Source organism: Argopecten irradians, chromosome 14 (genome assembly GCF_041381155.1).
Source record: "Argopecten irradians isolate NY chromosome 14, Ai_NY, whole genome shotgun sequence".
Classification (NCBI taxonomy): domain Eukaryota; kingdom Metazoa; phylum Mollusca; class Bivalvia; order Pectinida; family Pectinidae; genus Argopecten; species Argopecten irradians.
Window position 1 is genome coordinate 19,769,645 of NC_091147.1, and position 13,146 is coordinate 19,782,790.

Genomic DNA, 13,146 nt, shown 5'->3' on the forward strand with positions numbered 1-13,146 from the left:
CTTCTCCAATGATGTTTCAAACCAAATATGGATGAAATCCATCCAAGGATGAAGGAGGAGTAGGAATTTAAAGCTAAAATAAGAAAATTTGCCCTTTTGGGGCCCCACTCCTCAGCCCCTAGGGGTCGGACCAGGCTCATTTATATAAAATATGATTGTCCTTCCCAATGATGTTTCACACAATGGATGAAATCCATCCAAGGATGAAGGAGGAGTAGGATTTTAAAGCTAAAATTAAGAAAATTTGCCCTTTTGGGGCCCCACCCTCTGCCCTAGGGGTCGGACCAGGCTCATTTATATAAAATATGATTGTCCTTCCCTAATGAAGTTTCACACCAAATATGGATGAAATTCATCCAAGGATGAAGGAGGAGTAGGATTTTAAAGCTAAAATTAAGAAAATTTGCCCTTTTGAGGTCCAGCCCCCCTGACCCTAGGGGTCGGACCAAGCTCATTTATATAAAATATGATTGTCCTTCCCTAATGAAGTTTCACACCAAATATGAATGTAATCCATCCAAGGATGAAGGAGGAGTAGGAATTTAAAGCTAAAATAAGAAAATTTGCCCTTTTGGGGCCCCACCCCTCAGCCCCTAGGGGTCGGACCAGGCTCATTTATATAAAATATGATTGTCCTTTCCTAATTAAAATTTCCACCAAATATGGATGAAATCCATCCAAGGATGAAGGAGGAGTAGGATTTTAAAGCTAAAATTAAGAAAATTTGCCCTTTTGAGGCCCAGCCCCTCTGACCCTAGGGGTCGGACCAAGCTCATTTATATAAAATATGATTGTCCTACCCTAATGATGTTTCACACTAAATATGGATGAAATCCATCCAAGGATGAAGGAGGAGGAGGATTTCAAAGCTTAAAATAAGAAAATTTGCCCTTTTGGTGCCCCACCCCTCAGCCCCTAGGGGTCGGACCAGGCTCATTTATATAAAATATGATTGTCCTTCCCCAATGATGTTTCAAACCAAATATGGATGAAATCCATCAAAGAATGAAGGAGGAGTAGGCTTTTGTATAAATAGTCTTACGCACGACGCAAGGCGGACGGCGCACGGCGCACGACGACGGACGAAACGCGATGACAATAGGTCATCCTGACCTTCGATCAGATGACCTAAAAACAAATATTCTTCTAATGATTGATTGACTTATAGAAGTGTTTTGGTGTAAAAGTCTATGGGACATTTATTTATAACTTGATTTCAAATGAATATATACTTAAACATTTTTTTATCTATCTAATAATGAAAACACCTAGCTTCGATGACTTAGCTATGTTCGATAAAACACCCGGCAATATGTCTTTTATAATTTATAGATTTTGTTTGTTTGTTTGTTTGATTTATTAACGTCCTATTAACAGCTATGGTTATGTAAGTACGGCCTCCCATGTATGCGGTGTGTTGCGTGTATGTTGTGCGAGGTGAGTGTACTGGGAGACTGTGGTATGTTCGTGTTGTGTCTTCTTGTATAGTGGAACTGTTGCCCTTTTTATAGTGCTATATCACTGAAGCATGCCGTCGAAGACACCAAGCAACACACCCCACCCGGTCACATTATATTGACAACGGGCGAACCAGTCGTCCCACTCCCTGTATGCTGAACGCTAAGCAGGAGCAGAAACTACCACTTTTATAGAATTTGGTGTGTCTCGGCCAGGGGACAGAACCCAGAGCCTTCCTCACAGGGGCGAACGCTCAACTCAAGGCCAAAAGTGAGGCGGTGCCAAGGGAGGCATTAGGAAAGATAAAGTCAGTTAGGAATAATCAACGGAATATTTCTATTCATAGATTTGATACTTTAAATGGTAAACTTGGGAGTTCAACACTTCCGACAATTTTGATTACTTACATTTTAAATTTCAAATGTTTCTTAATAATTATTTATAATATATATTTACGTTACTTTGAAAAATTGTACATTGCTCCTTTTACAACGATGTAACTTAAGAACAATTTCGAATATATAGTTAAGAATGTTATCAACCGGAGGATTTCCCTATGAAGTATGGGAAGGGATACATTCTAGTTCAAGACGTGAATGTTGATTCCTATAGTTTCATCGTCAACATAAGCATTACCAAGAGGACAATGATACTATGGAATATCATTTTCTCGGCAAAGTCGAGACCAGCCAAAATCTTACACTGGGGTTGAGATATCCCTGTCCATTTAACAGGTCGGTGTAAGATTCTTATAAGACTGAAGGTCTTAAAGGACACAGTCGGATGTTATAGTAACCACTACCAAACCCACATATTGTATCGAATAAGTGAAAATTGAATGTTATGGAAATAACAGCGCTAATTTTACTTTTGTTTATTTTTTATTCATGTAGTTTACTCTCGAATCTTTCGTCTCCTATCCGCATTTGGGAAGAAATAAATTGTATTTCCGTAAGCGATATTCCGTTTTGGTCGGCTGATTATACTGGATGCTGGTAGGGAGAGTGTATTATTGGAACACCACTCAATAATTTAGTTGTTTTACATTTGTTCCAAAAGGAAGAATGTAAAGGTTAAAAATTCCGACGCTTGAAATATACGATCGACAGCAACTACCAACGCATTATCAAAAGGAATGGGAGTAAATAAATATCAAGTAAAATTACTGTGTTTCCTCCAAATCACTTGAACGTTTACAACTTCGAGATATAATTGAGCTTCTGCCAGATAAATATTTACCTTCATCGGTATCAGAAGACAGTTTGAACCGTTAGGCCATTTAATGAGCTAACTGCAATGCATCATACGCATGGTGAATTTTACCCACAATCCTCCGTATAAATCCAAAATGGCCCAGGAAAACTGCTGTGAGTGAGCAGGACAGAATGTAGAAAATAGGGTTTTATTATATTTTCACGTGTTACCTGTGAAGTGATTAGCACTTCATGGCACGAAGGGATGCGCCCTTATTAATCTTATGGGAAAATCCATCTTCATTAGAAAAAAAGTAACCGGAAGAAAATGGTATCAATTTGAAGCAAATGAACTTTCCACTACATCCAACTACGAATTAACAAGGCTACCAGTATAATGGGTCTCGTAAGGACACATCTGAGGTAATTTGATGGAATTACTTCTAAACAATTGTTTAAAGCGCTTGTTCGCCCATACTTAGAATACACCTTAAGTGAATTGAGTCGCCTTTAAGTGAAAGACCATGGAATAATTGAAAGGTTTCCAAATGCCAACCAGTACAGTAACCTGATACTAGGGACATATTACAAAATATACAGAAATAATCCTACAATACCAGACAATATAAACAAGTGTTCAGAAAATTTCTGTTTTAACAGTTTTTACAAAACAAATATTACATACAGTCATGTACACATTTCCATACTAATCGCGTTGGACGAGTCATTAAGATGTCCAAACCAATTACAACAATCTCTCTATCTGTAGGTCGCAATGTCGAGTACCGTGTGGGCAGTTGTCACCTACTGAACGCTTGTTGGTGGTTTTTTTCTCCAAGCACTTCCACTTTTCTCCACTTTCCATAAATAACCGACACTGTCCATTCCGAAATGAATGCACCTCTTCATTACATCAAAATTGCCACCCACAGCATCCATCTACATTTCATATTTTAATTTACACCTGGCATCCACGCCCATGCGCATGTCTTGTATATACAAATAATTGTTACCACTCTTCATACGATGTATAAATCGTATTATATAATCTTCTTTTGAATGGACAATCATGTACAGGATGTGCCTCTCGACAATCGTATTGTCTTCATCCTCTGGTAGACAGAGGTAATTACTGATGCTGAAAGGCTAGTGTTAACAAGCGACATATATATATCACATAGAGGCATGCTTTTTTTCGTAGAATGTTTATTACATCTTTGTTTGATGTTTTTATATCGGTCATGTTTGGCCTTTTTCTATCGATACTCAACCTTAATATCAATTGTCAATGTGATCAGGGATTACATAATTATATATATTCAACATCCTTATATATGATAATTGAGCCTGAATTATGTGTTAATTTGTTTGCATAATATATGTTATGTTACTTTGATACTTTGGCCTTATTAAAGATGCTCCACCGCCGACAAAGCATAAATGATATTCATCAGTTGAACAATAATTGGTGTTTGATCATGTATATATATGTCTAATTAACACAAAATATAATAATTCGCTCATTGGTTAATCTGTTTAGGTTTCGTTTTATTTTAAACAAATATTAATGCAACTTACACTGTAACTAATTACACATTCTAGGGAGTGTTCCCAGGAAATCCCGGTCTGTGACATTGTTAGTGGAACTGAATAGTATTTTAACCTTCCCATTAATTATCGCGGGCCCAATTATCCCCGATGTACTAATAGGATTATAACAGTGAGCGTCGTAAACTAATTAGATTAACAACCGTTACGAAATACCAACTGGCGTCAGTGTGTTTACCACGGTCGCGATAAGGGTTAATACTATCAATCAGTCGGAATCTATTTTGAAAAATTCATGATTTTAGAACGTACTGCACGTGTGATCTAGCCAATGTGTCGATAAAAAGTCGTGATACCAACACGATCCCTGGTGAATTAAATACCACGGTTTTCCACAAAGGTAACATATTTCAAATAACAATATTTCTAAGCTTAGGTAAAGAAGGCTGTAACACAACCGGAGAAAAACTAACGACCTGCTTTCAGATACTGTAATAGTGGTAGTTTCTACCACTGCTTAGCACTTATCATACAGGAAATGGGACGAAGTGGGACGACTGGTTCGCCCGACTTCAGTACCTGCTGTCCCTGTTGCATGATCGTAAAATGCGACCAAATAAAGGATTTTTTTTCTCTAATTAGTTGAATTCTTCTTACATCTCCCTTGACACCGTCTCACTTTTGGTCTTCATTTGAACGCTCGCCCTTGAAGGCTCTGGGTTCTTTCCCGTTGTCGATTTCCTCATCAGATGTAATTTGTAAAACAAATTTGAGCTATCAATTTCATATATATTTGATCAATAACTTGTTAATTGGTAGCAATGTATGTCACTTCGATCAGACTTCAGTAAATTATTTTACGGTTGTATGGACCAGAATGTGTTTTAATATTTTTATATATATATATTGCACGACGGTTGTATTAATTTCGCGATTTGAATCTATAAATTCGAAGAAAAATGTTCTATTGCAGTTTTTTTTATTGCTTGGTGTCTTCGGCGGCATGCTTCAGTGATATAGCACTATAAAAAGGGCAACAGTTCCACTATACATGAAGACACAACACGAACATACCGCAGTCTCCCAGTACACTCACCTCGCACAACATACACGCAACACACCGCATACATGGGAGGCCGTGCTTACATGACCATAGCTGTTAATAGGACGTTAATAAATCAAACAAACAAACAAACAATTTTTATTAAAACTACTAGGATTTTTATATAAATTTTGCTTGAATAAATGCTTTTTATTAACAATTCATCAATTCATACGGTTAAAAACCACGAAAAAAACTGATATCAGAGTGTGTCAAGGTGATTAATTTTCGTACAAAATAAACATCGCGATATTTAAATCACAGCCAAAATAAAGGATTGACATGATTTTACGCTCTTATTTCTATGTAGATTAAGTCTTTTGTTCAACTGTTTTCAGGTAAGAGAACACGTATAAGATATTCATTGTCTTTAGAATGTATACAATGATATGGAAACAATAATAATTAATATATGTTCGTATACAAATACAATACAGTTAGTTACTGGTTGAACTTACATGTGCTACATAATCAACTCAGAGAAAGACAAATAATGAAGTGGAAAAACGAAAATACATAATATTATTTAAGTACAATGTACATTCTGTTCTGTAATAAAAGCGTAATAAATAATGAAGAGAAGAATGTGAAAAGTTAAAGTTATGTGAAACCTATATTCGTTACAAGGCGTTATAACTTCATTTAGGCTTATTACTCGTTGCATTATCGGAAAAGGCGACTAAATCTGGGATTTTACCTTTTCTCTTCCTTTCTGAAATCAATCACACCGCCTCGCATTAAATCATCCAAAGCGCTTGCCTCTGTGAGGAAGGCTCTGCTTCCTTACTATAGGCCCTGCAGGTAGGGCGTTAGAATAGTACCTGCTGCCCCTATTGCATGATCGTAAAAGGCGACTAAATTTAGGATTTTATCTTTTTTTCTTCCTTTCACCCCTGTGATGAAGGCTGTGGGTTCTGTACCTTGGCCGAGACACACCAAAGTCTATAAAAGTGGTATTTTCTGCCCGTGCTTAGCGCTCAGCAGACATGGAGTGAGACGACTGGGTCGCTCGTTGTCAGTATAATGTGACCGGGTGGGGTGTGTCGCTTGGTGTCTTCGGCGGCATGCTTCAGTGATATAGCACTATAAAAAGGGCAACAGTTCCACTATACAGGAAGACACACAACAATAACATACCGCAGTCTCCCAAAACACGCACCTCGTACTTCACACACGCTACACACTGCATATATGGGGGCCGTCCTTACATGACCATAGCTGTGAAAAGACGTTTAAATAATCAAACAAACAAAAATCTTCTTAACTGACTTTTTCCTTCCTAAAGTCTCCCTTGACACCGCCTCATTTTTTTCCTTTTGTTGAGCGCTCGCTCATGAGAGGTAGGCTCTGGGATCTGACCTTGGTCGAGACATACCAAAGTCTATTAAAGTGGTAGTTTCTACTCCTGCTTAGCGTTAAGCATTCAGGGAGTAGGACGACTTGTTCGCCCGTTGTCAGTATAATTTGACCAGTGATATACAGTCATGGGACATGCGTATTCGTCACTGTTGTTTGATGAAATTCAACCACATTTGGCATACTTATAGAGAATTGTCTACTTTTTCAGCTCATATTTTTTGCATAATTATCCGTTACCTACCTTTTGAAAAAAAAAATCCAGCTTTTTATTACAGAGCAAAACATTTTCGTTGATATTTCAGTGAGAACAAAGAAGGAAATGACGTCATAAAAATTAAGCGTTGCACCAAAATAATGATATTTTGAAAACGAAGCATCGGAAAATTTTGCAATATATTATGAGCTGAAAGTGTAAACAATTATGTATACGTATGCCAAATTTGGTGAAAATCTATATATAAATGAGATCAGAAAATTTCAAAGAAAAAAATAACAAATACATATAAAAGATAGGGTAAAAACAACCATGACGAATACTTTGTCCAATGACTGTGGCACTATACAAAGGGTAACAGTTCAACATACCGCAGTCTCCAAAAACAAGCACCTCGCACTTCACACGCGCTGCACGCTACATACATGGGAGGCCGTCCTTACATGACCAATCAACAAAGTTCAGCTTAAAGGGAGTGGAACGACTGGGTTGAACGTTGTCAGTAGAGTATAACCGGGAAATGTGTGACGTTCGGTGTCTCTGGCGTCAAATACGGTAAAAGTTTCTCTATTGGACGGACATACCGTAGTATCTCATAACATAATTCACACAACACATGCACACATTACAGACCGTTCTTAAATGATGACCTCAGACGTCAAACCGAAATTTACCAACCATGCAGCGAATGTATTAATGATTTATGGTCACAACACCGCTATATATCATTAAATCTGTATGTCCAATGTCAATGATCTACATCACCAAAAAATGTATGATTCAAGGGTATATTTCACTGTCGAGTGGCGGAGTGACAGTACTACCGCGTTACACAGTACTTAACACGACACCGGGAACCATCAATCGATCCGCTATGAAAAGAAACATTCAATTAATTTTCTATAAATTGATCAGGAAGTGATACGATATGAACGGCAATCTAATAACTTTTGCAACTTTTCAAAAGTATCTCGTAATACATATACATTTTCAAAAAGATAACGTTAGGAATGCTGTTCCTGTGATCGCGTACCTATAAATAGATATTTGAACAATAAGATCTTAAATGTCTTTTGTACAGTTAATTCGCTAACAAAGCCAGTGAATTGTAGAAAAAAATAGTTATAGTAAACAATAGTTATTGAAAACAATAGTTATTGAAAACAAGTTATTGTTTTTACGAGTTTACTTTGCTCGCGAAAGAAATAAGTTGGTTTGCAGAAATTACACTAGCGTCATCGTAAAAATGATATTCCCAGTGCATTTATAAACTTCGTGGATCTATGACTTAAATTTTCGGTCTGTGATTATCACAGTCTATCGTAAATGTTTCTGTTCATGGCTAAATACCAAACATGTGCTCGAATTTTATGCGTCATGGTCCACTGAAATGTATCTATCTCGGGGCGTTAACGAAATACTTAACGGACCAACTAATTTACGAACATATTTACACTCAAACAACTTAGCTTCGTTTTAATTAATGAGTTGGTAAATAGTTATAAACATAAACACTGCAACAGATGTGTGCGGCAATATAATAGATAATAAATCAAATGAAACCACATCGCTACCATGTGTGTGTTCTGCGGTGCGTGCACACACGTGCGGTATAGGGCATATGAACAAAGATAACACTATCTTTAAAGCCTGGCAGTGAAGGTGTGTAATCTATACAACATGCCTAGCTGATATTCCCATATTTAAGTGACCAGTTGTTACGAACGGTCGCATCCTTTATTCTCTAATCACAATATTCATCAACGTTATCGCCATTCTCCGTAAACAAAACGGACACCACCTCCCGGCTATCAAATCCGATTAGCAGCAAGTAGGATATACTCAGTCATGGTATGCTAAACACAGTACGCACTGCATCCACTGTCAAACAGTCGGTGGTCAGTGCTAAACTGACCAGTCAGAAGCTGACCAGCAGCAGGGATTCCGAAACTATAGCCGCCAGTTTTCAACACTTGATGCTATTCACAATACGAATATGTAGATATGTGTGTATGTATATATTATTCAAACAGACAAATCGCCACCAGTATATTGGCGTTACAAGCTTTGTAGGGGAAATCACTAGATCTCTCTCTCTCTTATCGCTGTATACGACTTGTATGTATGAGATGCGGCGTTTAGAGGGAAGAGTTCTTGACTTGTGGTGGTCATACAGCCAGTTGAATCAATAGTGAGCTTTTCTATCATGCATCGCTCCTTTTCTAGGACTGAAATTAGCGCCGTAAACAGGGTAACTCTATTCGATTCCAACCTATTGATTTGTTGGTATATATCCATATAGAGGACCTAAGCGAAAAGACAGCGGAACACAGGCCAAACTCAAAAGGCGCGTCCGAAGCGACAAACAAGGCACAACTCTACAGGGCGCGTCCGAATCGACGTTTCTAGAAGATCAACACGGGTTGCTTTTTTTCTTTCTCTCTATCCAACATCCGAAACTTAGTGTTGGAAGTGAGTGTGTACGCCGTAGCTAGCGGGGGAGACCGAGAGAGAACTCATCACTAGTGTAAAATCAATGGCAAATCTTTGTCTAGCTGAGACTGTAGTGCACACATGAAATGGGAAATCTGTTTGCATTTAGTTGTCTATCAAAACTATTTTTCACGCACTATGCAGCCTGTTGAAATACCATCTGACAAATTTTCTGAATTGGAAAGCTTGCACTGAAAGATCAACATGTGCCTCCACATACGCATGCGCAAATGATGCGAGTAATTGAGGGGAATGGAAAGATGGCGGTGACATACAGATTCCTAGCTTACTTTGTATATTCAACATGTGTGATGTGCCGACTAAGCTACAACAGATAGATAGTAGCCAAGTTACAGCTGGCGGAGTCGATGTAAACTCGAATTTCAGTAGGTATGTCGGTTGTCATTGAATTGCCTTGGCTCGCCTGGACATATACCAGTCTGTATAGAGTTTGTGAAGAAACGAAGAAGAAACGTGGAAACGTTCTACTGAAGGAATATATAACCAGAAGTCTGTTCCAAGGACCAGCGCTCGATCATTGTTCTACAACAAGTTGTGTTCGTCATCAAAATAAGTTTTTCTTGTACAAGTTAATTTCCGGAAAGGGATTAAAAAGAATTTCCACACCAGTTTTTCCGTTCGGATAACTGCATGAGTGTCCAAACCAGGTATCACGTCTGCATTTTAATGCTTTTCTTAAATTTTCAACCATTTTTCTCATCTTTTTCTGAACTATGACATTGTGTCATGTTGCAGGCTCGCTATCTGAAAAGCCGAGTTCACCACACAAAGATTCGTATAGCCCTCGCAGTATTCTTACAACCTGTATTGTTCTGCTGATGTTTTTCGTTAACGGGTGTAAAAGTATTCTCCATTCGGGATCCAAATTACACATACACACTTCCGATAAACCGTTTGAGATCAGTAAGAATGGAGATATACCTCCATTCGTTAACCGGTCGCAGTGCCTTTATATCAATTCAAAATTCAGTGAAAATATTTGCAATATTAGTAAACCGTCAATCAGAACGAAGGAATTACGGAATTATCATTTAAAGTTCTGCTCGGATTATACAGTATTTTCGGTGATTCCTAACACGGATATATCCCGGGAGATTGAGGATACTGGGTGTCTTAGTTATCTCCGGAAAATTATACTATTGGATCTGGAGATAGAAAAAATGTATGAGGAATTTAAGCAAATAATGTTTAAGTTTGACTGTTCCCGGACGAAATATTCGGTGAAGTGGACGTGTATTGATTGCGAGGTAAGTACTATCATTGTTTGATTTTATATATATACATGCATGGTTAGTTTACAGGTAAATCGGGGTTTTCTGACACCGCTCGGCACATATATATGTGACAAGTAGTTATATGTGGTGCAGGAAATAGGGGCTATCTAGTAATACAGTCAGTTTAATTATATATTTACCAGGGCTAAAATACTATACTGGTGTGTGTCAGATGAAATGGTCGAGTTAATGGTAGTGAATAACAAATTATCTCTATCTCTAATAATAATGATATAATATTATCTTCTAGACAAACTACCCAACCGCAAAATTCACACATGCAGTTGGTCGCGTTTTCAGAACACGTATACTCGAAGATAATACCAAAATATAGAGAAGTAAGTACGGATGGACACACGTTTATACGTATGTGTGTAAACTAAGAAAAATCTTTACATATGTAAACATGCGTATATGGAACACACATATATGTACATAAATGTTAGACACATGTGTATGTGTCTGTAGGCAAGACAGGCGTGTATGTATGTGCAGGCAAGACACATGACTGCTGTAGACAAGACACATTTGTAAGTCCATGTAGGCTAGACATATGTGTATAAACGCGTCATGTTGAAAAGACACGTGTATGTACCTATAGAAACGTGTTGAAAAGACACATGTATGAACGTGAAAAGAAGACTCGTGTCTATATATAGACACATAAGTCTTTTATTTCAAGATATTCAATATGGAGTTTATGCTATATTTACTGTAATATCACCGTATCACATTGGATGGTATCGGTATATTACACATATACATATATATATGGACACACTTTATATATAGCTATCATTTGCTTCGAATAAAAGAAATATGACGTCATCTCGGCATTGAAATATAGCTATTTATGAAGTAATAACTGGTTCTACGCAAGTTTTTATGTATTTGATTTTAGAAATGTCAGCCGTATGCCGTGTCTATTATTCAAACAGAATCCGACAGACCATTATATTCTGGTACTAACAAATTCAATCTCTTGAGTTTCTGTAACGAAGTGCATCTGAACGCTGTAACATCTGGAGGAAGATGCATTCCTCTTATAGCTACAGCTGAAGTTTTCAAACACTGGCAAACAGCACAAAACCATCACGCACACGTACACACATATACAATCCGCTCATAGAGCACGATTTAACTTCTAAAGTAGCAGGCTGTATCTTAAGTAGGGAGGAAGGAAACCATTTAGCGACCTCTCCTACACATACCTAACACTAGAGACTGTAAACATACGAGGTGCGTCCCTGAATACCTCCCCATCACTTGATAACGACTGGACAGGGATATAGATCGTCTGTCAGCAGATCGATGTGTCTTCAATAATGATGATGATTAAGGAGAGGTTATTTACTTCTGTCAAATATGTTTATATTTTAAAAGGCAATTGTGGGTAAGGAATAAAATGCATTTTAATATTTTTTTTATTATTTTCGTATGAACACAAAAGTAGTGGTGTGATGACGTCATCATTAAACCGTCTGACGTCACGGTTATGTATTGTCTGACTTTCAATGACTGGGTGTTATATTTTATTTATTGCAAACATTATATAGGATGTTTCATGTACAATACTGGATATAAGTATGATGGCTGCCAAAACATTGACTTTGTGACTAAAGTCAATAGAAGTTGTAGTTTCTACTCTGATTAGCGCTGAAGCTCACTTAGTGTAGGACTGATTTCCCCGTTGTCAATATAATGTGACCGGGTGGGGTGTCTTGCTTGGTGTCTTCGGCAGCATCCGTCATTATATAGCACTATAAAAATGCAATAGTTCCACTATACAAGAGAGCACAACACGAATATACTGCAGTCTCCCAAAACACGCACCACACACTACATACACACTACACACCGCATACATGGGAGGCCGTCCTTACATAACCGTGGTTATTAATATAGGACGATGATTTAATCAAACAAATAAACAAACTATTCATTTATAACAAACGGAGAACCATGGGATAGCAGATCTGTGATGACGTCATATAATTTATGACGTATATTGAACATTATTGGCTGTGCTATATTTACTGTCAAAACTTTCTGTGATGCGCAATCTACACCAGCAGACCTTAACTTGCCTACATAACGAACGGCGATTCGACTCAGTGATTAAAGGATGCAGTTTGTTTGTGTCTGAGGGAAATGATGACGTCACAATTGCCCGACGACCATCTCTTTGATCCGTGTTGTTACTAAAAATGCACGAACGGGTTAATCGAGAATCTGTAGTGGAAAATTATTCACAATACTCGTACGTTGTTTCCCCGCCAATTAAAAGAGTACATGCGTGAAGCATTTGCTAATTCTGTATTACGTACCGGAAACTATTGACAGCTCGTGCATGAACAGATTCCATCTCCTCACGAGGGGAGTTCTGATTCGCAGTAATTGTAGCTACGGCCTGGGAAATACTAAGGTATCGGTTTGCCGCTGTTCTTCCTTCACAACTGCGAATTTTGTTGTTAATATTCATAC

The 13,146-nt window shown here is 37.8% G+C and overlaps 1 protein-coding gene across 1 annotated transcript in view; it reads left to right on the forward strand.

Annotated features, from left to right (window-relative positions):
* The first annotated feature begins 9,321 nt into the window (after positions 1 to 9,321).
* The window catches only part of LOC138307268 (NALCN channel auxiliary factor 1-like), an 83,475-nt gene continuing 79,650 nt past the window's right edge, over positions 9,322 to 13,146 (forward strand). Inside the window, exon 1 of the mRNA XM_069247914.1 lies at positions 9,322 to 10,635. Within this exon, the coding sequence (XP_069104015.1) occupies positions 10,102 to 10,635 (534 nt within the window). The 5' untranslated portion in view covers positions 9,322 to 10,101. The remainder of the gene's footprint in view (positions 10,636 to 13,146) is intronic.